Below are 22,099 nucleotides of genomic sequence, written 5' to 3'. Positions count from 1 at the left end.
GTTTTACGTGCACTAATGGTAAATAATGCCTTGAAAGACAACCTCGATTAATTACCGCCATCTTGAATTTTGTGTTGATACTGTTTTTATCGCTAATTATTACACATTGGAAAAATTTGTGCCAAATTCCAAGCTCCTATCTCTTTTTGGAAAATACTTTCTGTTCAATCTTATCTGCCTCAGAACAATCTACTATAATGAAATGCTACAGTAACAGCGACCAGCGTCACCTACCACTTGGCATGAAAAGTTAGTTTGCATGCAGGTACTTGCAAGTCACTAGACCATTACAGTATTATTATGTGACCATGTAAACACATTGTATGCAAAATTTATAATGCATGAATATAATTTTTTCAAGTTTTAGATGTTAACTTGTCAACAGTGTATGATATTGCCTGTAATTCCAGAAATATGAATTATGTCTCAATCTCAGTAAATCTCAATCTCAATCGCAGGTTTCAAAATAATTCTTCAGTTCTTCTTGATAAATACTAAATCATTGCATTTTTACATTTCTTACTTTCTTCAAAGAATATAAAAATATTGATTCCCCCCCAAAAAAAGAGAGAAGCAAACAACCCCCCCCCCCCCAATTTATCACAATACACAGCTAAAGTGGTATCAACTTTTAGGAAGATTTGCTCTCCTTCATATGACATCAAATTTGTTGCAATCCAATGTCTCTATCAAATTTTATGTTTGAAATGTTAAATTCAATAAAAATGGCGGCCCTATTGGACCGCATCTGTACTTTGGAGGTTTTAGCAACAAATCTACTGAGGTGTACTTACGGAACATTGCTTAGTATGCTTAATATTATGTATGGTTTTGTTTATAGAGAGAGTTGAACTCGAAAAGTAAGCACGATCTTGGATTTGACCCTCTGTGACGTCTTTGGGAACAGATGCGTGCAAATACATATTATGTAAAATGGGATTTCAAGTTTGAGATATTATAACTCCTGAACCAAATACAATACTGACCTCCAAATATTGATTATATGGGAAAGATTTTAATTTCTGCATGGTTTTCATAAACATTTTTAATTTAATTTTGTGCAACTTTTTAGAGAAATATTCATGGTGCATTCTGAAAAATGTCTCCATAAAAACCTAAGATGGTTTGAAATAGCATTAAAATGTTCAGAATATATAAAAGCCATATAAATAGACACCAAAACAGACAAAATTGTATAAAAATCGAAATGATACATTTACTTTGGCGCAATACACTATGTCAGCTTTGATGACCTACAATCTTGAATTTTTTGAGTGATTGATCCAAATTTTGTTTTAAACTTTCTATAGCAAGGTTATTTCAAGCTTCTACCTCTATTTGAAAGATATTTTTTTGCTTCATCTCATCTGCTTCAGAACAATCTACTTTGAAATAATAGCAATCAGCGTCACCCGAGCTACCACTTGGTATGAAAAGTTAGTTTGCAGGCACAAACCCTTATTTGTCAAAGAAAAAGTCTGCATTTGCCAAGACTACTACACGCACCACTGGCACTGCTACAAGCGCCAGTGCCAGTGGTGCGTGTAGTAGTCTTGGCGCGCGCAGGCTTTTTTTACGACCAACGAAGTCTTGTCACAACTAAAGTGGCCATTTTTACATAGTGAGTTTTCAAGTTTGAGACATTATAACTCCTGAACCAAAAACGGTACTGACCCTTAATTTTCTCCAAGTATTAATTATATATCAAACAAAATTCTTGAGATGTTTCAAGATAATCCTTCAGTGTTTCTTTGATTTATGATGAATCAAGCATTTTCATGATTTTCCTTTTTTCAGAAAAATATCAAAAAAATGAGTGTTTTTCCTTAAAATCTCAATCCAGTTATCACAATAACCCACAAAAAATGGTATCAACTTGTAGAAAATTTTATTCTCTTTCATATGACATCAAATTTGTTGAAATCTGATGTTTTTATCAAATTCTATCATTCAAATAACAAATTTAGTAAATATGGCGGCCATCTTGGACGCCATCTTGGATTTGGAGGCTTTCGCAACAAATTTTTTGAGGTAGACCAGTGGAATGTTGTTTGTTACAATAAAAACTTGAAAATAAGCATGGTCTACTTAGTTTGTAGAGAGAGTGCAACTCACACGTTAAGTAAGCGACTTTTTGGGGTTTGGCCCTCCGGTTATTGGTTTGATAGACCATAGAACCACACATTCTATTTCCACTTGCAATTTTAAAAATAGGCGGTCGGCAAAGCGAGGTTTTCCTCTACGTCCGCTCATCTTATGAATATGTATGATTACAGCAGCTCTGCAGTAAACGAATGGACACAGCTGCGCGTGTAATCTGATACTAGTATGTAAGGGTACGATCGGCAAATATATTTAGCCGCGTCCTAAACAGTCTGCGTACAGTGACACCGGACTTGAGAGCAAACGGCGAGCAAACTAAATGACGTACCTGACGTTCGTTGTTTTCATTTGGGGACGCCAATAATGGCGAACTGTACGTAAATGCCCTTGTAGTCCATATCACGCACACACAGATTCGTGTAACCATCGTCAATACATTCAGTACACGTAACAGGCGGAGGCAAAGGTACATCACAGAACTATATACACACAGTGTAGAGTGTGTATAGAGTTCTGCGAGGTACATTGTGTGTGTGCGTGCGCGTCCGCCGGAAGATGTCAGAGATTTCGCTGCACCATCATCTTTAGTATCCCCCAGTGTCTCTGCAAGCTAAAAGATGGAAGATCGAGAAAGCAGGAGGCCAGCGCAGGTTCCGTGAATATTGAAACGCTCGGCTCTTTCGTCACGCACAAAAATGCATTATGCATGTAGCTAATTAAATTTTCTTTTTCGTCCTCGACGTCGACACGGAGACGGAGAGGGGACGAAACCTGCGCCATTCGATGTAGGATACTCTCCTGCGGCCGACGGCACCGGTCGCAACTGCCCGGAGCCGACGGCTCGGGAGGAGATAGACAAACCAGCAACGCCGAAATAAAACAGGAAATACATAAGGCCGCGACAACAACAACAACTTCGAGTATTATAGTATAGGATATATATATATATATATATATATATATATATATATATGTATATATATATATATATATATATATATATACACGTATTATATCAGTGGAGGAGGGTTGGGAAGGGGTGCTAGTGTGGTTAGCTAACCCTATCTGGGGATTCAGTGATGATTTCCACGACACGTTCGACTTTGCCGGCTTTGGCCACTTCCATGAATTCCTCGTCCTTTTTGTCCCCCGAATCGTCCGACGAGGGGCTCGACGAGGAGTCCGACTCATCATCTGCATGTATTCCCAGCAACGACATAAGGGCTTTCGTGAACACCTCAGCGTCATCCAGACCTAACAAAAGAACACGGGTTATCACAGGGCTTAGGTTTTATTACGACAATTCAATAAACGTTAAAAATGACATTGATTTCTGTTTCTTTCCTAATTTTGAGCTGCAGTTCAATATATTATCCATGATTTGTCTTGCGCACAATACAACGGGATGTTTCCATTCAGAAGAAAAAAACCAACAACGATAAATCAGGATAGCGTATGAGTGATACTGGCAGACAATCCTAATAATATCATGATCTGAGTGACCTGAGTGATCATTTTTCTTTTCCACTTCTCCTCCTCCTTCTTATTCGTCTTTCCTTCTTCAGAATTTACAAACAAATTGACGACATTTATGCCGGCATTTATGCATTTATGCAGTGATATCTTCCAGGACGTACTCGTAACTCCATTGCCTTTCAAAAGGCCGTGTCACACCGTTCCGGGCAAGCTACGCGGGCTTGTGGCGAGGAGGTAGTTTCCACACGACGTAGATTTTCAGCGGGCGAACAAGAATGTTTGCAATTTTCATTCATGCCTTGTCATACCGTATCTGGGGAAGTTTTGCGGCTTGACTTGCGGGGAAACAAATTTACTCCCCGGAGCTCTCCGCAGTTCTGACAGTATCTAGCGTGTATCTCGCCTGTAGTTGCCCGGAGGTGCTAACGCAAGTCCGATTTAACCGCAACAAAGTTTTGAGCATGACCAAAACTCTTTCCGGGTGAGTCGCGGGAATGCCCGGAATGGTCCACGCAGAACGCCAGTAGGAGGCCCTTAGCGGCAGCACTTCCCATGTAACTCCGACGCAGGTACTTCGCAGTCCCGTATGCAGCCAAGATAATGAAATTCTGTGGGATTTCAGTCATTCCATTAGAGGAATTCCTTCACTGAGTTGTCAGCCCCCACGCGACTGGTACAAAGGTCAGACAGTATACTCGCAAGTATAATTTAAGTAGAACGCGTCCAGCTAGTAAGGCACACGCGCTGACTCGCTCAAATCCTTTTCCGCCCTCAGGAATGTCCGGTCTGCTAGAAAATCCCTACACGTAACAAGTCCGGGTAGCTTGCCCGGAAAGGTGTGACAGGGCCTAAACACGGTTGCGGGTAAAAAAGAAAAAAGAAAAAGAAAAATACGCAACGCAATGCTAGAAAATCCCTACACGTAATAAGTCCGGGTAGCTTGCCCGCAAAGGTGTGACACGGCCTTAAAGGCCGTGTCACACCAGCCTTGCGTGCAACTTGCAAAGAACAATTTTGACTATCCGGAGGTCCCCGTAGATATATCCGCACATGACAGTACCTAGCGTGTATCTCAAAAGTAGTCGCCCGGAGGTGCGCACGCATATTTTTTTACCCGCAACCGTGTTTATGCCCTGTCACACCTTTCCGGGCAAGCTACTCGGGCTTGTTACGTGTAGGGATTTTCTAGCATACCGGACATTCCTGAGGGCGGAAAAGGATTTGTGCGAGTCAGCGCATGTGTCTTATACTTGCTGGACGCGTTATACTTGCGAGTATACTGTGTGACCTTTGTACCAGTCGCGTGGGGTCTGACAACTTAGTTAAGGAATTCCTCTAATGGAATGGCTGAAATCTCACAGAATTTCATTATCTTCGCTCTTATACGGGACTGCGAAGTACCTGCGTGGGAATTGCCTGGGAAGTGCTGCCGCTAAGGGTCTCCTACTGGCGTTCTTCGTGGACCTCTACGGGCATTCCCGCGACTCACCCGGTAAAAGTTTTGGTCATGCTCAAAACTTGGCTGCGGTTAAATCGGACTTGCGTGAGCACCTCCGGGCAACTACGCGCTAGATACTGTCAGGTGCGGACCAACTGCGGAGAGCTCCTTGGAGTAAATTTGTTTCCCCGCAAGTCAAGCCGCAGAAGTTCCCCCGTACGGTATGACAAGGCATGAATGAAAATTGCAAACATTCTTGTTCGCCCGCTGAAAATCTTCTACGTGCTGGAAACTATACCTCCTCGCCACAAGCCCGCGTTATGGTGTGACACGGCCTTAAGATAGACAATTACCCAGAAGAATACCGTGGTGTAATATCCCCCGTATAAGTCCAAACACCCCCTTGTAATCGCGGCTCGTCCAACCTATAACGCCCCACCCCTATGAACGTCCTCCATGCATCCCAAACCTTATTATAGCCTCTCCCTTGCAGCAAACCTGGCAGGATGTCCGAGGCAGGAGCGTCCGGACTGATCTTCTTTAGGATTTCGAGGGTGCACGGGTGCCACGACAGCTCATTCATTATGCCCACCAGCTTCACTCGGGCGTTCTTGTGGATGTCCACCCCACTAACCTCTCCCTGCAGACCGACACACTGTTAGAACAACAGATACGCGCGTATGAATGAGGGCAATTACCACGTATCATACAGCTAGAAAGAAATTGATGCGTTTCGAGATAGTCAAAGACCTTGCCAAAAAACCAATTTTACCAAAATGTTCGAAGGGACTGTCGCGAAAACTTTTACTTATCATCCTTTGATCATCTCCGATGGTTGACTGTTCAGAGAACAGCACTGGTTGTTGTTTCCAGCATAGATTGGAACAGTCACTTTCCCTGCACCATTGAGACAGGGACGGTGCAGGGTCACTTATTTTTTTTTTTTAATGTGTGTAGAACATTATAATTATATCTATATTCACCTGCTTGTACGAAATGATGATTGTTACTTTGATACAATTATGAATTACTTGAATATGGAAAACAAAATAAAGAAATGAAATGAAATGTAAATGCGATTAATTACTAAGCACCCAACTGTTAATATTTGGACAATATGTTAAGTAAATTCTTTCAAGAAAATCAAGGTGACAAAAATAATGTACGATGTATATAATAGATGCACTCTCCTCCGTTACAGTGAAATAAAAATATGCACTTCTCATTTTCAAATAATTCTGAAATCCGTTCGCGAGATCGAGCGCCTTTGAGTAAATATCATGATTTTGATAATGGGTTTCTTTCAAACGCTCACAACTAGCCAAGAGCAGTGCATTCGTAATATCGTACAATGAATTAACAAGGAAAAGTAGAAATTACGCGGTGCGTAATATATGTCCCCGCCGGAAGTAGCATTTAGTAGCAAAATGTACAATATAGGTAAAAAGATGAAGGTCAAAGGTCAAAGAAGTCAAAGGTCAAAATTCTATGTAGAAGTTTTGAAGCCCTCACCTAGTGCCATCACATAAAGCAAACGGAATCGAAATCGGGTTAGAAATGGCGAAGGAGTAGCATTTTGTAGCCAATGTACAATATAGGTAAAAAAATCAGGTCAAAGGTCAAAGAAGTCAAAGGTCAAAATTCTGTGTAGAAGTTTTGAAGCCCTCACCTAGTGCCATCACTTAAAGCAAACGGAATTGAAATCGGGTTACAAATGGCAAAGGAGTAGCATTTTGTAGCAAAATGTACAATATAGGTCAAAAATCAAGGTCAAAGGTCAAAGAAGTCAAAGGTCAAAATTCTGTGTAGAAGTTTTGAAGCCCTCACCTAGTGCCATCACATAAAGCAAACGGAATCAAAATCGGGTTAGAAATGGCGAAGGAGTAGCATTTTGAAGCAAAATGTACAATATAGGTCAAAGGTCAAGGTCAAAGGTCACAATTGAAATTCTGTATAGAAGTTTCAAAGCTCCCATGTAGTGCTATCATATAAAGCAAACAGAATCAAAATCGGGTTAGAAATGGCGAAGGAGTAGCATTTTGAACATTTTGATCACACACGGACGCACACACGGACGGACACACGGACGCACGGACACACGGACGGACACACACACGTACGGAGCCCGTTTCATAGTCCCCTGCTCGAACTCGTTCGGCGGGGACAATTAAGGTTGTTTAAAATAAATTAGAATGAAACTTTGAGGAATCATATAGGGTAAGTTGGTTTATTTGCATGCTAAACATAAAGTAAAAAGCAGCCCTTTTAGCATGGCTGAAATGAATATCAAAAATAAATATCAAACAAACGAAAAAAAAAACATTTTTCTTCTTAGTTTTATGTTTGCTGCTTGTACTTTATCTTTTACGCATTATATATCTTGGTTTAATCTTACATTCTACCACAAATATAAATAAGCATTATAAAAACAACCACGATATGACTATGCATATCGGACTTTGTAAAGCATCGGCACAATGATTGGAGCACCCATCCGTGAGCTGTAGCCATACACATTTTATTCATTAACTGTGTTGGTGAAAGGAATTTGTCAATACATGCGATTTCACCACCTAAATTTCAGTTCTATCGTGTATGAGGAATCAAACAAAAGTCATATCGAGGGAATCATCATGCACTTTCGAGCGTGTGATCGTACCTTCTCCATACCGTCTACCCAACCATTCATGCTTCGGTCTTGAAGGTTCTTCACGTAGGTGAGGTCAGGTAACACACGGACCCGATCCCCCTTGCCCAGATTTGGAATCTACATTGACGTATATCATTGGAAGAAACAACAACCAAATTTCAAGAAAAAACAAAACTAATAAAGCACAGAGATTTGATGAGAACATAAGCAGACGCAGTTTTTTCTTCTTTTACTTACAGATGAGAAAAATCTATGCATGATTCACAATTCAGAATTCACAGACTATATCTAACAACAGATAATACAAACGTTCCCTCCCCCACCCCCCCCCCCCCAAAAAATATATATACATATACAAAGTGATGTTAAGCATGTATGTTATATATGTATGTATGTATATATATATATATATATATATATATATATATATATATATATAGGGTGCTATATTCAATCATATATATACAAGTAATTCCTATATATATATATATAGGGGTCTATATTTAATTATATATTTATATACATACATTATTTTTTATATACATACTTTTCATTATTCATTGTATGTATGTATTATTATTATTATTATACGAAATAAAAAAAGATTTTTAAAAAGGAGAGACAACGTGCATTTTACCAAAAGAATAGAGTATTTTTTGTGTGCGTGTCTCTGTGATATAGAAATCAATAAATTTGCAGTTATTCATGTTGTGAACTATATCATCAGCTTACTAAGTATTCTTTTCATCGTATTTCTGAATGTTACAATTCGGTTCCCACATTCGCTTATTGTCACAACTGATCCCTATAGCTGCACAATAAGATATATACGACAGGAAAGAACACATGCAGAGAGACAGAGAATTGACTCACCTTGCTCAGAACTTCTGGATGAAAGACAAACGATTTGTTGCTACCGTAGACAACATGCACATTCCCACGTGAATTTACTTTTGAGATTTTAGTCACTTTCCCAAAAACCTGAGGAGCGTGGGTAGATTGGAAGAGAATAACACAATTTATTAACTACAGACTTACCACTGGTCACATAAGGAGATAATATGAGTCAAGAGTTTTTTGACACCAACTCTGAATGCGTTATTTTACCTATAAGTTTTCAGACATCCATACCAACTTTTAAGTGTGCATAGTGAAATTGGCATTTGGTGAGGGAATATTCAAATATGCTAAAATGATTGCATTGTCTATAATCGTAACAAAAAGTAAAAAAAAAAAAACACACACACACACAACAACAACAACATCACACTGTCTCGTACATTATTTTCTTTTTTTGGTAATTCAATGCAATATCACATTTTACCTGCATAAAAAGTGTTAGGGTTGGAAGGTATCAGGTTACTCTCTCCGGGAATAAACAATTGCGCTTTTACTCTTTTAGTGTCTTAGAAATTCACATTTTTGTCTTGTTGTTGTTTTTGTTGTTATTGTTGTTATTGTTGTTATTGTTGATGTTAATGCTGCTGCTTAGATTTCCAAATGCTAGGAAGGTTGAATAGGTTATGCTATATATATAGGACATAAAAAACGTTCCAGGTTATCACATTTGATGCATATGTGCAGGTCAGTTGTAGCACCAAACAACTTACCACTATTATAAACATTTCGCAATAAAGCCTAATTTACATAAGGAGATGTCATTATTTTTCCACAATAAACCATAACTGTAGTCGGTTTATTTTAGAAACAATTTGATTACAACTGTTCACATAATTATTTTCAACAAAACTTAACATTGATTACACTGATTAACAATTTTACATTGGTTATTTCTATCTCTAACAGTTATTTAGAACTATTTTGAAGCACAAAAGCTAGGTTTTTGTTTAATCTGGAAACGGAAAATGTCTTTAACCTCAGAAACAAATCTATGAAAGAGTTGTGTCACACACCCCTTTCATCTCGGCGGTCCACTGGAGCCTACTAGCCACCTGCATTGCCTCTAGTGCCTCAGTATCCAAGGTAACCGCTACGGAATCACCAACTTTGAGGCAAACTCCCTTTCCTGCAAGGAAGAACCAGTTTCACAGAGTCAGGTAATAATCAATTCAGGAGCTTCAAGTTGATCTCATTTTTCATGTTTCTCCTTCTTTTTACTTTTTTTTCACATCATTGTATCTGCATGGTGTGTAATCTGCTAGATAGAAGTTAGTATGAATTCATATCCGAATTCCCTGATGAATGTCATTACTAATAATCCCCAAATCGATTTGGTTTGAATGATTATGATGCTTTAATGATATCGACAGCGTAGCTGAAATAACAACAGCGATGCAGATGAAACTAAAGGAAGTGATAATACGATTGACGTTACCGACATGAAAACACGTATTTGGTATCAGCAAACATTATCATAACTACTTGTAACACTATGACCACAACTGATGACATAATAATATAAATTGACAAATTCTGTGAGAATGAAATCCATCCTTGATGACTCACGAAATAATGGGGGGAGCCTTTCTGGTAAACAAACAAACAAGCAAAATGCTGCCTGTATACCTTGCACATTGGCCAAAAGCGAATGGAATTTGGTTTCAGTTTGATACAGATGAAGCTTTATGAACAGGTAAAATCGATAGGGGATGGGCGGATTTGAAAAACCGTCGTTATCAGACTGTTTAATTTCGGGGTTATTAAGATTTCCATCGGGGATCCATGCACATCTAAAAAGCATTGCTTTACATCGTGACCTTCCATTTTACAATCCTTATATACGGACACGAAGAGTTGCATGAACTTTTGTTTCTTATCTTTGCGTTGTGTTGGCTATACAACGGAGAAGTCAATATCTACGGGTCCAGTGTTTTTACTAGTAGAATAGAATGTTAGTAGGGATTGGAGTGCTCTGATTTAAATTGAAAACGAGTACAGGTATAAAGGGTCGACAATTTTACCCAAGTGCGGCAAGTGTCTGGGGTAAAAGGTTGGTCCTGGGGCTCCACTTTTGACAAGGGATAGTTCCATCTTGCCGTTACAGCCGACTTGGTGCTTGCTGGTGGACTTGGTGGAGCCCCACTGGACCAGTGCAGCGGAACGAGGAATCCCAGAATGGTCCGTGATTTCAACGACCTTGCCTTCTTTGCCCGGTCCACCTGAGTAATGGCAATAACAGCAATATAGCCATGGCAGCAACAATGATAAGTGAATATTCAATGATTATTATTAAGAAGTGTGACCAGTAGAATGCACGAGTACAAAGACAAGACAAAGAAAAACAAAAATAATCATACCCAATACATGTACCGCATCCTATACTTAAAAGAAAAGAAATAAAATTGTAAAATACACGTATTAATACATATTATTATGCATATGTGTGTGTGTGTGTGTGTGTGTGTGTGTGTGCGCGCGCGCGCGTGTGCGTGCGTGTGCGTATATGTGTGTGTTGCCACTAATAAATTCTGCAGTAATCTCTCCTTGGGCGTGCCTATGTATGTATATGAGTACGTACAGCATTGTCTTTAAGGCCGTGTCACACCTTTCCGGGCAAGCCTTGCGTGTGACTTGTGAAGAACAATAGTACCCGGAGGTCCCCGCAGATGACCTGCACATGACAGTAGCTAGCACGTATCTCATCCGTAGTCGCCCGGAGGTGCGCACCTAAATATTTTTACCCGCGACCATACTTAGGCCCTGTCACACCTTTCCGGGCATGCTACGCGGGCTTGTTGTGTGTGGAAATTTTCCAGCATACTGTAAAACATGATATATTCGCGGCATGAAATTTTCGCGAATTGGAGCTGACAGCCCTTTTCGTGGCATGAAATTTTCGCGAATTGCCACTGGTGTTCAATGCATGTAGTATAGACAAAAACTTTCGCGTGCATTTTAATTTCGCGAATTTTGGCGCTCGCGAAATTCGCGAAATTAAAATGCACGCGAAAATTTCTCGTTTTACAGTATTATACCGGTCAATTTCTGAGGGGTTCAGTTCGATTTGGTTCGCTTCAGAGCGCTCGAACGCACCCAGTGAAGGCATCCCCGCGACTCACCCGGAAAGAGTTTTGGTCATGCTCAAAACGTGGTTGCGCACCTCCGGGCAACTACAGGCGAGATACGCACCAGGTACTGTCAGGTGCGGACCAACTGCGGAGAGCTCCGGGTAGCAAATTTGTTTCCCCGCATGTCAAGCCGCAAAACTTCCCCAGATACGGTATGACAAGACCTTGAGCATGCTCAAAACTTGTTACGAGTGAGTCGTGGGGGTTCGCTCGCAGAGGCACACGCAGAACACCAGTAGGAGACCCTTACCGGCAGCACCTCTCAAGCAACTCCAACGCAGGTACTTCTCAGCACCTGTAAGTCGCTCGTAACGGAAAACGGATCGGTTTCAAAGCTCTCAGACAGGTCACATGGAATACACGCAAGTAGAAGATAGCACGCGTCTAGTAGGTAAGAAAAAAAAGAACGAAAGTCGCAAACATTCTTGTCCGCCCGCTGGAAAAAATAATCCCTCCTCGCAACAAGTCCGGGTAGCTTGCTCGGAAAGGTGTGACACGGCCTTTACCTACAACCAGTCCCAAGCAGTGTTCATTGACCTACCGTCCGAGTTTCCTCCCTGCCAGTCTTTCCCGCTCTTTACAGTTGCCCCTGGAAATATGCCTTTGGCAGCTCTTAACTCCTCTACGACTCGAGGTCCCACTTGGATCCTGGTCACGAGCAAAAAGTTAGTAAAGACAAGAAAAAAAGTTTTCACACGTTCATTATATTTTGTTCATAAATGTGTAAAACCAAGAGTTTTGTAATATCCATGCTATATATTTCTCTCTCTCTCTCTCTCTCTCTCTCTTCTGCCGTCTTAAGTGGATATCAACATTACGTTAGCATAGTCAAGTTCCAAACTTTAAATCGCATTTTACAAATCGTGGTCCAGCAGTGATTTTTTTACCAAGTATTTCGCGATGAGCCCCGTGTGTGGGGCACAATTTATACCTCAAATTAGCAAATTGTCATGATTTTGTATGCCTATATTTTTATCTTCTTCTGGAAAACCGGCCGGGGCTTGATTTTGAACAATCTTTCATATACAGCCGTACTGGGTTTATATTTGGTACAAAATGGGAGTTCCGCATAATGGGCCCCTTATAGGTTCGGCCCGAATATGCAAAATTACCCAGTTTTCATAAGTTCTGACATTTTCATCTCTTTATTGAAAAAAAAAGTGGCTATAAGATTGACCAAACTTGCAAGGACTCTTCAATGGGTAAAGAATCTTAGTTTGTATCAGTGATTGTGGTGCCCCAATGGGGCTCTCTGCCGGGCCGGCCAAAATAACCTAAATAAAGTAATTTTCAAAATCTTGTCATTTTCATCTTATTCTGGAAAGCATGCCATGAGCAGTTTGTCCTCATCAAATACAGTTGAAGAACTGGTGAAATTATTGCACATTCCTGTAAATTACCGATAAAATTGTTTGTCTATGATACGACTGAGAAAAAAAACCCGAGAGAGGCAAAAATTACATGTACACATACACATGTGAGAAGTTTGTTATTACGGAGGTTGGGGATATTCCCATCTCCACTTTATTTTCTTACCCTGTCTCGTTGGGACTGGCGAATCGTATGAACGTGTGTGTGACGTCATGCTCATTGGCCATGTAGCATTTCGTGCAGAGATCGTAGTTCGGGCAGCTCTCGTGGCTACACTTCCACCTGATGCCAGCTACAGGATGTTCTCTACAATGGTCGCATGTGATGGTACTGTGTACCACGCCTTGGTATAGATTACGTGGCAAGAAAATTATTTTAAAAGCGGCTTTAAATTGACTAACTATGTAACGAAATAATACATGGATAACCCTACAGCTTTTGTTTTTGAATATCAAAAGCAAAAAAAAAAAAAAAAAATCAGATGGAAAATGAAACGAAAACCATACCAAACCAAAGAATTCTTCCCAAAGCCAACCAAATTTGAATTGTAAAAACAGTTGCTTCAATTGAAATTCAGAAATATTGACCTTAATAAGAGGGAAAGGGGGAAACTTGTATATACAGGACCAAGCATTTACCATATATTTCGAATTCACGAATAATTACAAATAGATTTACCTATAGCATTACATACGCGTATTTTCCGCATAATGATAATTAATGAACTATAGAATAAGCGACAACATAATACTCACAGTCGACAGTGGCGGATAAAGGGGGAGCGCACCGGGCGAGCGCCCCCCCCCCCCCTCATTTTGTAACAAAAGAGAATAAAAAGAAAAAAAATGGGAGGGGACGCGTGCTCCCCGCCCCTTTAATTTTGCAAATAAGGCGCCCCCGCCCCCCTTTTCGGAAATCCTGGATCCGCCCCTGTACTCATCATAATCCACTAAACCTCATCAAACAATCAAGTACAACTATAAAGATTACCACGGGGCTTTACTGCAATGGAATTGCCAAATTCAATCACAAAGGTTTCAGGATGACGAATTTGCTATGGCTGAAAATAGAGGGTCGATTGCAAATATAGCTTTCTGGTTACAATCACCCCCAACTTATTAAGCAGCAAATAATAATAATAATAATAATAATAATAATGATGATAATAATAATGATAATAATAATGATAAATTATCATTATAATAATAAAGTAGATAAATAAAAATACACATTTTAACCGTTTTTTTTTTTTTTTAGTATACACAAGTATTTATACCAATGACTCACCAGCTGGAGCATTGTCGAGAAGGAGCAGATCATATTTCTCGGAACCGCCAGCGCGATAGTTGTTGCCGTTACCTACGTCCCATCGAACTCTGACCCATCCATGGGGAACGGACCCTAGCCCCTCAAGGATGGAACGTCCTGGAAGTGACACTACGGTACCCACGTGACCACTTCCACCATCTTGGTCCGGCCAGGTCCACATGTCACTGCGCACGACTCGCTGACCTATTTGCAGCGTCGCCATTTTCTCCTTTTACACACAGTCTTGCTGACAGATTCTGACAAGAGTTAGATAATCAAGCAGACAAATTTACTGTTATGACCCCCAAAACGTTGGTTTTTCCGCATTGTCATGGTAATCTACGGAGACATTCTTCCTTTTGAACCTTCAACATACACATTAATTATGCAAAGAGGTATATACACGTATGAGTATACACCGTTTTCTCCCCATTATGTCCACAACGCATATTTTTTAAGGTAGATTCCGATATTCCGTCAATTCGCTGATCGACATACAAAAAAAAAAAAAGATAGCCCCGAAATCAATGACATTATACTGAACCGACCCCTTACATAATTAACTCAAGCAATGGCTACTTTTCTTCTCTCTTACTTTAATCTTAATCTATAACACATGTATATAAATGCATATAATGGTGATGGAGATTATATATATATATATATATATATATATATATATATATATGCACGCTCTTCACTGATCATAAAAGGAAAACTATCACAGTTGTCGCATCCCAGGTCGCTACGCGTTATATACACACAAATGCATAATGAGACCTTTCAACATTTTGAACTGCCACGATGCACATACGTACTGACATAACATATTATCTTTATCACTGATATTTCGATTCCGTTTAACATACTTAAATCATACACTCCAACACTTAGTTACCTATACACATAAACAAGAAATTGTCATCGCACTATAGCAACTTTTGTGTTGGAATAATCCTCGACGACTAACTCAGAACAATAACATTGGTAGTGCGTCTGCCCCTATTGGCAACGATCGAGACGCCTTCCCGCCACCAAACATTGCCAAATCAGACAAGCTGATGAAGCGTCCAGGATCGGACGTGAAACCGTTCTCGGAGTTAAAACAGGGCGTTGATGAATTGATTCAATTTTGTATTGTATTTTGTTTTGTACGAGTGCTAACCATGGTGACTGATGTGCCTCGTCAAAACCACATCACACACGCCACACAAGCAAGCAAACAAAACAAAAATGTGCAGTAGTTGATGACTAAATTCGTCATGTGGCAGGGCCCTCTGGTAGAGCAGTGGCAACACTGAAGAAGCTTTCCTGGATAAATAAGACCTTATTATTATTGTTATTATTAATATTATTATTATTATTATTATCATTATTATTATTATCATTATTATTACTATTATTATCATCATCATCACTGATATAGCACATGTAGCCCTACGATTGTCGTAATCTCGCTTTAGGAAACATCATGGCTAATATATCAGATGTTATCAATGGATTATATCAATTCTTAATTCGAACATGTTTAATTGACTTAAAGCTTTAGAACATGTGCACTGAGGAGTTCACCTTAATTAGCCAGTTTATGTTAGCCGTGTTATCTAAAATGCAATTAAAATGAAACTGCTCGAGTTACAAAAACATATATATTTCCCACTTGATCCTTAATAGTTCAAAAACTATACATCAGATAACACTGACATTGATGTTGGCAATAGCTGAATAGTGTTCAATTTTGTTGGAGTTACTTTAAAAGTGAAAGCATGTATCAGTTTCATCAAATTCAAAATTAATTTTTAAGGTAGAGTTCATATTTTTCCCTATTTTTAGCCTTCGGTACGAAACTTTAACTTTGCAAAGGACCGAATTGGTGTGTGTGGGAGTGTGTGGTTAGCACCCAGGCAATGGTCCTGGACAACGGTCAAAGTTGAAATGCTTTATCATCTGTTTAACGAATTCCACTTTCACAGCTAGTCGTGATTCGTCATAGATGTCATTTCAATTGACTTTTAAGCAATCAAAGTAATCGAAATGGTTTTAGTATTTCAAAGGGTAGAAAGATTGATGTTGATGATGACGAAGGTGATATTGGTGATGATAACTATGATGACAATGATAGTCATGCTTATGATAATTATCATGATGATAGTGAAAATATTCAAGAGGATGATGATAATGAAGATAATGACATTGGTATTGATGGCGATGACTGTGATGATAGTGAAGATAATGATGTTGCCCAGTATGTTGCAGTGGAGAAGAGGGCACTAAATGACATTAATCAACTAATAAAGTAAACGAAATTCCCTGGCTTTCTTCACGTGACTGAAACATTCTCACACTATTTGCTCTGTTCGAAATTAGATATCGAAAATAAAGTTTAAAATGTTGAAATGCTTTTGTTGGTTACCAGCTACTTTTGGCAATTATTTTTGAACTTAGATGACTGACAGTCTACCTAACTTTACTGCTGTACACTTTTCTCTCCTGGAATTATGAATTACCTATCGCGGTATATACCTATCAGGGTTCTTTTCTTTTTGTTTTCAAATCAAAAGAAATTTGATTTCCAATAACACATGTTTGTAATCGATACAAATTCATACAAAACAAATTGAACGAACATGCTATGGAACACACCATAAAAAAGTAAACCCAACTTCAACAGCAAATTTTCAGAAAACTATAAAATATTTGCACATTATTTGTTCATGGTTAGATAGTCCAATAAGTCCTCTATCCAATGATACCATGTAGGTTATGTAACTCTCATGCATGACTGAGCATGATTCAACTTAGTGAATGGGTGTGAAATCATCACTGTGGCAAGTTATTTCTTGCTATTGTCATGCATTCAGGGCATATTTGAAGTTAAATTTTTGTCACATGTTAGGCCTATGATCACATAACAACTTCAGCAAAGGTTGTTCCTGACACATTCACACTTCACATGCTTTCCACACATGGTACAGTTGACAATTGAGCAGAGAGTATTCCTGGTAACTCGATACCAGGAAACAAGAAGTTTCTTGGAAGTTCAAGAGGCTTTTCGGGTGCAGTTCCCCGACAGGCAGCCTCCAACAAAAAGAGCTATCTGGTACAATGTGAGAAAGTATATGCTGATCACGGAACTTGCCACAGTGATGATTTCACACCCATTCACTAAGTTGAATCATGCTCAGTCATGCATGAGAGTTACATAACCTACGTGGTATCATTGGACAGAAGACTTATTGGACTATCTAACCATGAAAAAATAATGTGTAAATATTTTGTAGTTTTCTGAAAATTTGCCGTTGAAGTTGGGTTTACTTTTTTAGAGACACACTGTACATAATATATTTATAATGTGGCATTGAAGCCCAAAGTACATTCGCAATGAGTGTATTCAATTCCACAGTATAATAATGTCTCCCGTGGATTTGAATGCGGTTCATTTCCTCTTAGACCAGCTCCTGTAGACTTAGACCATCCTGTACTTTGAACCCATCTCGTCATTCACTTTTGTTCCATGCTCATTGTTGCGAGTGGTAACAAGCCGATTCAGTGGCTGGTATAGAGGTAAAAGAAAAGTCAGTCCTTCTTTATCACTGCCCTAAATCGACGTCTCTACGAAACAAAAACAGTGAAAAAATACCATTTGAACGAACATGCTATGGAACACACCAAAATCTATTTAACATCAGCCTCAAGTGGAGTATTTAGGGGAGACTTGTGGGCAGTATAACTCGTGACGTGTATACACCAGAGTTATGTATAGACCACTACATGATGTGAAATTACATAAATCGTCTGGAATTGCAGTTAAAGAATAATAGATTATTGACTTATTGGATCCTAATGACGTGATTTATCGGTGAAAAGTCCGCTTCCGTCACAAACAAAACAGCTTTCATTTCATCTTAGGTCTGGGATAATAACCCGTTTGGAAACGCCTGAATACATATATATATATATATATATATATATATATATATATATATATATATAGAACATGTTTCTATAGAAACAGGTTTCATGTTGATGCGTATTATAGGAATGCAGTTTATAATGATGTCAGAAAGCAGACCAAACTCGCGATCATTTCCGACATTTGGAGGTCCGTAAGCTGGAGGTCCAATCGAATTTGGTTTCTATCCGTTTGAGATGAGTCCATGAAAAGTTTGAGGAGGCGGAGGAAACCACAGCCTTCACGTCCTCCAACACATATCCTGATGTCAGTTGCGTATACAATAGACGGTGGATTTGTATACTTCATACAATGGTACTCTGCTCTAGAGTACATAGAGAACATAGATGGGACATGGAATGTCGTTTGTACGTTTAGTGTCGAAATATTTTTGTACCTGTAGTGTGATTCTAAACACACTTAGCAGTGAATTGCAGACTTTTTCTTTGTTCAGTTGCTTATGGTTTAGTCTGAAATCAAAATGCCTAACTTTCGGCTTATTACGCACATTCCATTATGACGAGGGGAATCGAGGGCATTTTATCCCGTGATCATCAAAAACAGACAAACGAACAAACAAACAACTATACAACGAGCACCATCAGTCCACTTCCCTTATCACAGTAATTCAAAGACTTACCCTTTGTAACTCGAATTGTTTTACAACTATAAGAATTATCATCAGTGATAGTATTGTATATACGGATGAGGGGAGATTTTATTTATTTCATTCACGCGAAAGGATGAGTTTGTAAATTATTTACACCAAAACCAGTGGTTATTTGTATGGCAATGACAATATCAATCATCTAGTCTATATGCGATTGCGATCAATGTAGGTTTCGTAATAAAGAGGTACCCACGTAGGTACCACAGTATACAGTCTTTTGAGTGGGTATACCTCCATTTTTTTTTTCTTCGCAGAATGTATAATTAATATGTTTGTATATAATAACTGAATGTGTCTCTTCTGGTACTAACTAGAGACATATGAACACGTTATTATTCTTTGACGCCTGTGTATAACATGCATATATTTCACAGAGTTTTCTGTAGGCCTAGGCCTACATTCTGTTGAAAAAGTGAAAATAAAGTTTCAATTCAATTTAAACACGCGGAACTTCGCAATTCCATGACTTTCATATTTCTGTCCTATATTTATGAATCTTGGAACTTGAACATTGATTGGAGAATGAAGATGAAATCAAAATAACATGGAGAACTGGAGATTTATCAGATATTATCGAAGGCATAGATTGTATTAGACAAAGAAAGACTATTGACTTTGAAACAAACTGTCAAGGAAGATTATTTATGGATTTTTGTGTTTCGCCAATCAAATTTGTGCTGCCTAAATGGTAGATATACAAATGATAATTTTACTTGTGTATCCTATAAAGGAAGTTCAGTTGTGGACTACTGTATCGTACCCTACCATGATTTAAACCTGTACTCCAATTTTTATGTTCTGCTTGTTGCAAAGTTAATTGACAAGCATTCTATTCCTGTGTTAGGTTCAATTCCTGACCATTCTATTCTATGCTGGTCACTCGACAGAAACCCTTCAGGTGATTCAGGTGATCAGCCATGCATGCATTTAACCTCGCAGTTCTTGCTGTACCAAGCGAGCAGAGGCTCGAATAAAGTCATCGGGCAAGGCAATTCCGGTTTCATGAATGAAGTGTTTTAGGCCTACACATGAAAACGCCAAGCTACAGTGCAAGGGACGAGGGCACCACTTTACACAGCATAAATATGAACTGTCATCCATAGTTTTCTGAAAACAGTGCTAAACTGACATGATTGTTGTACCACATATCGGCCGACAGCGCACTAATTGTGCATGCTCAGCACCTAACAATTACATGTATACTGTATATATCTTTCCATAACGTCACTATTGTTCCTGCATGCTTACACGTATGGTACTGCAATGCAATTCACATTCCTGCGCAGAACAGATGAAATATGTAGACATGGATTATGCATACGTACCGTTTTATATAGCAGGGCTCGACACTAACGGTGGCCCGGTGGCCCGGGGCCACCAAAAATGAAAGTCGGGCCACCAAATTTCAAAACAGGGCAAATTTGGTGGCCCGCCTCGGGCCACCAAAATTTTTTGAAAAGTAAGTCAATAAATTCGTAACTTTTTGCGCCGGAAATTAGCAGTTAAATTTGTTCAAAGGATGGATGAAAAGAACTGAATGAATGCCTGAGAGTGAGTGTTGCAAGTTTGTTGAAGTTTATTTATGAGTAGATATGTCCAACTTCTAATTCTTACTATCATAAATCTTGAGTATTTGACTCATTTTAAAAAAAGGACTTTTAATGTTTTTTTATTTTTTTTTCGGGACACCAAATTTTTCTCTCGGGCCACCAAAAATTTGAAATTTAGGAATTTTGGTGGCCCCATCGGGCCACCAAACAAAAAAGTTAGTGTCGAGCCATGTATATAGGATCCTCAGCCATCCAAGCACAACATAAATCTTGTGCCAAAGTCGATCGTTAGCATGCAACATGTCCTTAATATTCAACTTGTCCCTTCCCACGAGTGCTGTGTCTACGCGTGATCCATGTGCAAAAAAAAAGAGAAAATGGCATCAAACTGTTTGATTCCTTGGTGTACTGATAGGATCTAATTTTTTAGACATCAGCCATTTTTCCACTTTTATTACATCTTGCTTGGTCTCACTCTTCCTTGATAATATATATATATATATATATATATATATATATATACATATATTATATATAATATATAACAAGCACATACACACACTCGCGAGCGCGCTCACCTACACACATCAAGCACACATACACACACACATACACCCACAAACAAATCTAACAAACAATCCCCAAACAAAACAATAAACAAAGTCTAAATAAAGACCTCTTGTTCTTGGGCACTCTTCTCAGTGCAATAATGAATGCAAAGATACAAACTCTCCATACCGAAGGTACATAGCAAATTAAAGGAAACGATGAATAAGTACCATGATCTTTGTATTAGCTTACCACAGCACTTGAACTGAGTACTGAACAATGATTTCACCCGCAGTCCATCATAACAGTGTGCAAAGTTGCAAAAATGATACACCGTACACCAGCTCTATCACAATACGTTATCAGTGTCCATACAAGACAGGTATAATATTTTCACATTACCTTTCAGTTTCCTGCAAGCAATGAAAATGCAAGTACAAAGGTAGTAGACAATCGTCCCCAGATCAGGTGCACAACAAACTCTAAATACGCCTTACGACCCAAGTAAATACAACGCAACGCAACGCCTTCCAATGCAGAATGCGATGTTTGGTATACAGCGAACAGGGAATTTCTGGTGGGGATTCCCCGCTTAACCTGCAGATTGCGTCATTATGTATGGAGCGAGGAGTGTGCGCAAGAGTATTGTCTAGCAATGTCCTTTATTTTGTTCCATATTTCGGATGTACAAAATGTATCTTGTCTGTAATCATGTTTCTGAGATGCTATATCATATACTCGTATACTTCGTTTCCAGGATTCTTCCGACAGTGCTTCTGTATAGGCCCTATATGACGCCATACTTTACGCCTATTGACACTCCTCACTTTGGTGAAATATTTTGCACGCGAGCGACTGCGATGAGTCCAGCAATGTACACAAAGAATACAGTTCTCAGTAGATGCCTATATGATACCAATGGATAATATGAAAGCCCATCATTTCCTCAGGGACAGTATAAACACTAGCCATGCTAATTGAGTTTTAAAACACTTGGCATCCGA

At 39.1% G+C, this 22,099-nt stretch overlaps 2 protein-coding genes across 2 annotated transcripts in view; both read right to left on the bottom strand.

The window, feature by feature from the left end:
• The window catches only part of LOC139727251 (uncharacterized), a 33,224-nt gene extending 24,581 nt beyond the window's left edge, over positions 1–8,643 (bottom strand). Inside the window, exons 1-4 of the mRNA XM_071638208.1 lie at positions 8,541–8,643; positions 7,677–7,784; positions 5,516–5,672; positions 3,164–3,357 (exon numbers count right to left, since the gene is read on the bottom strand). Of these exons, the coding sequence (XP_071494309.1) occupies positions 3,164–3,357; positions 5,516–5,672; positions 7,677–7,706 (381 nt within the window). The 5' untranslated portion in view covers positions 7,707–7,784; positions 8,541–8,643. The remainder of the gene's footprint in view (positions 1–3,163; positions 3,358–5,515; positions 5,673–7,676; positions 7,785–8,540) is intronic.
• A 3,510-nt stretch (positions 8,644–12,153) lies between these two features.
• On the bottom strand, positions 12,154–14,597 carry LOC139727252 (E3 ubiquitin-protein ligase MIB2-like). Its single transcript, XM_071638209.1, has 3 exons — positions 14,354–14,597; positions 13,232–13,409; positions 12,154–12,343 (listed from the first exon to the last, which is right to left on the bottom strand). Exons 1-3 carry the CDS (start codon positions 14,595–14,597, stop codon positions 12,202–12,204), a joined length of 564 nt encoding a protein of 187 aa, XP_071494310.1. The 3' UTR covers positions 12,154–12,201.
• Between the last annotated feature and the right edge of the window lie 7,502 nt (positions 14,598–22,099).

Source organism: Diadema antillarum, unplaced genomic scaffold (assembly GCF_040938485.1).
Source record: "Diadema antillarum isolate AM-2024a unplaced genomic scaffold, OU_Dant_1.0 seq00000124_RagTag, whole genome shotgun sequence".
NCBI lineage: Eukaryota > Metazoa > Echinodermata > Echinoidea > Diadematoida > Diadematidae > Diadema > Diadema antillarum.
This window is presented reverse-complemented; position numbering and strand designations above follow the sequence as displayed.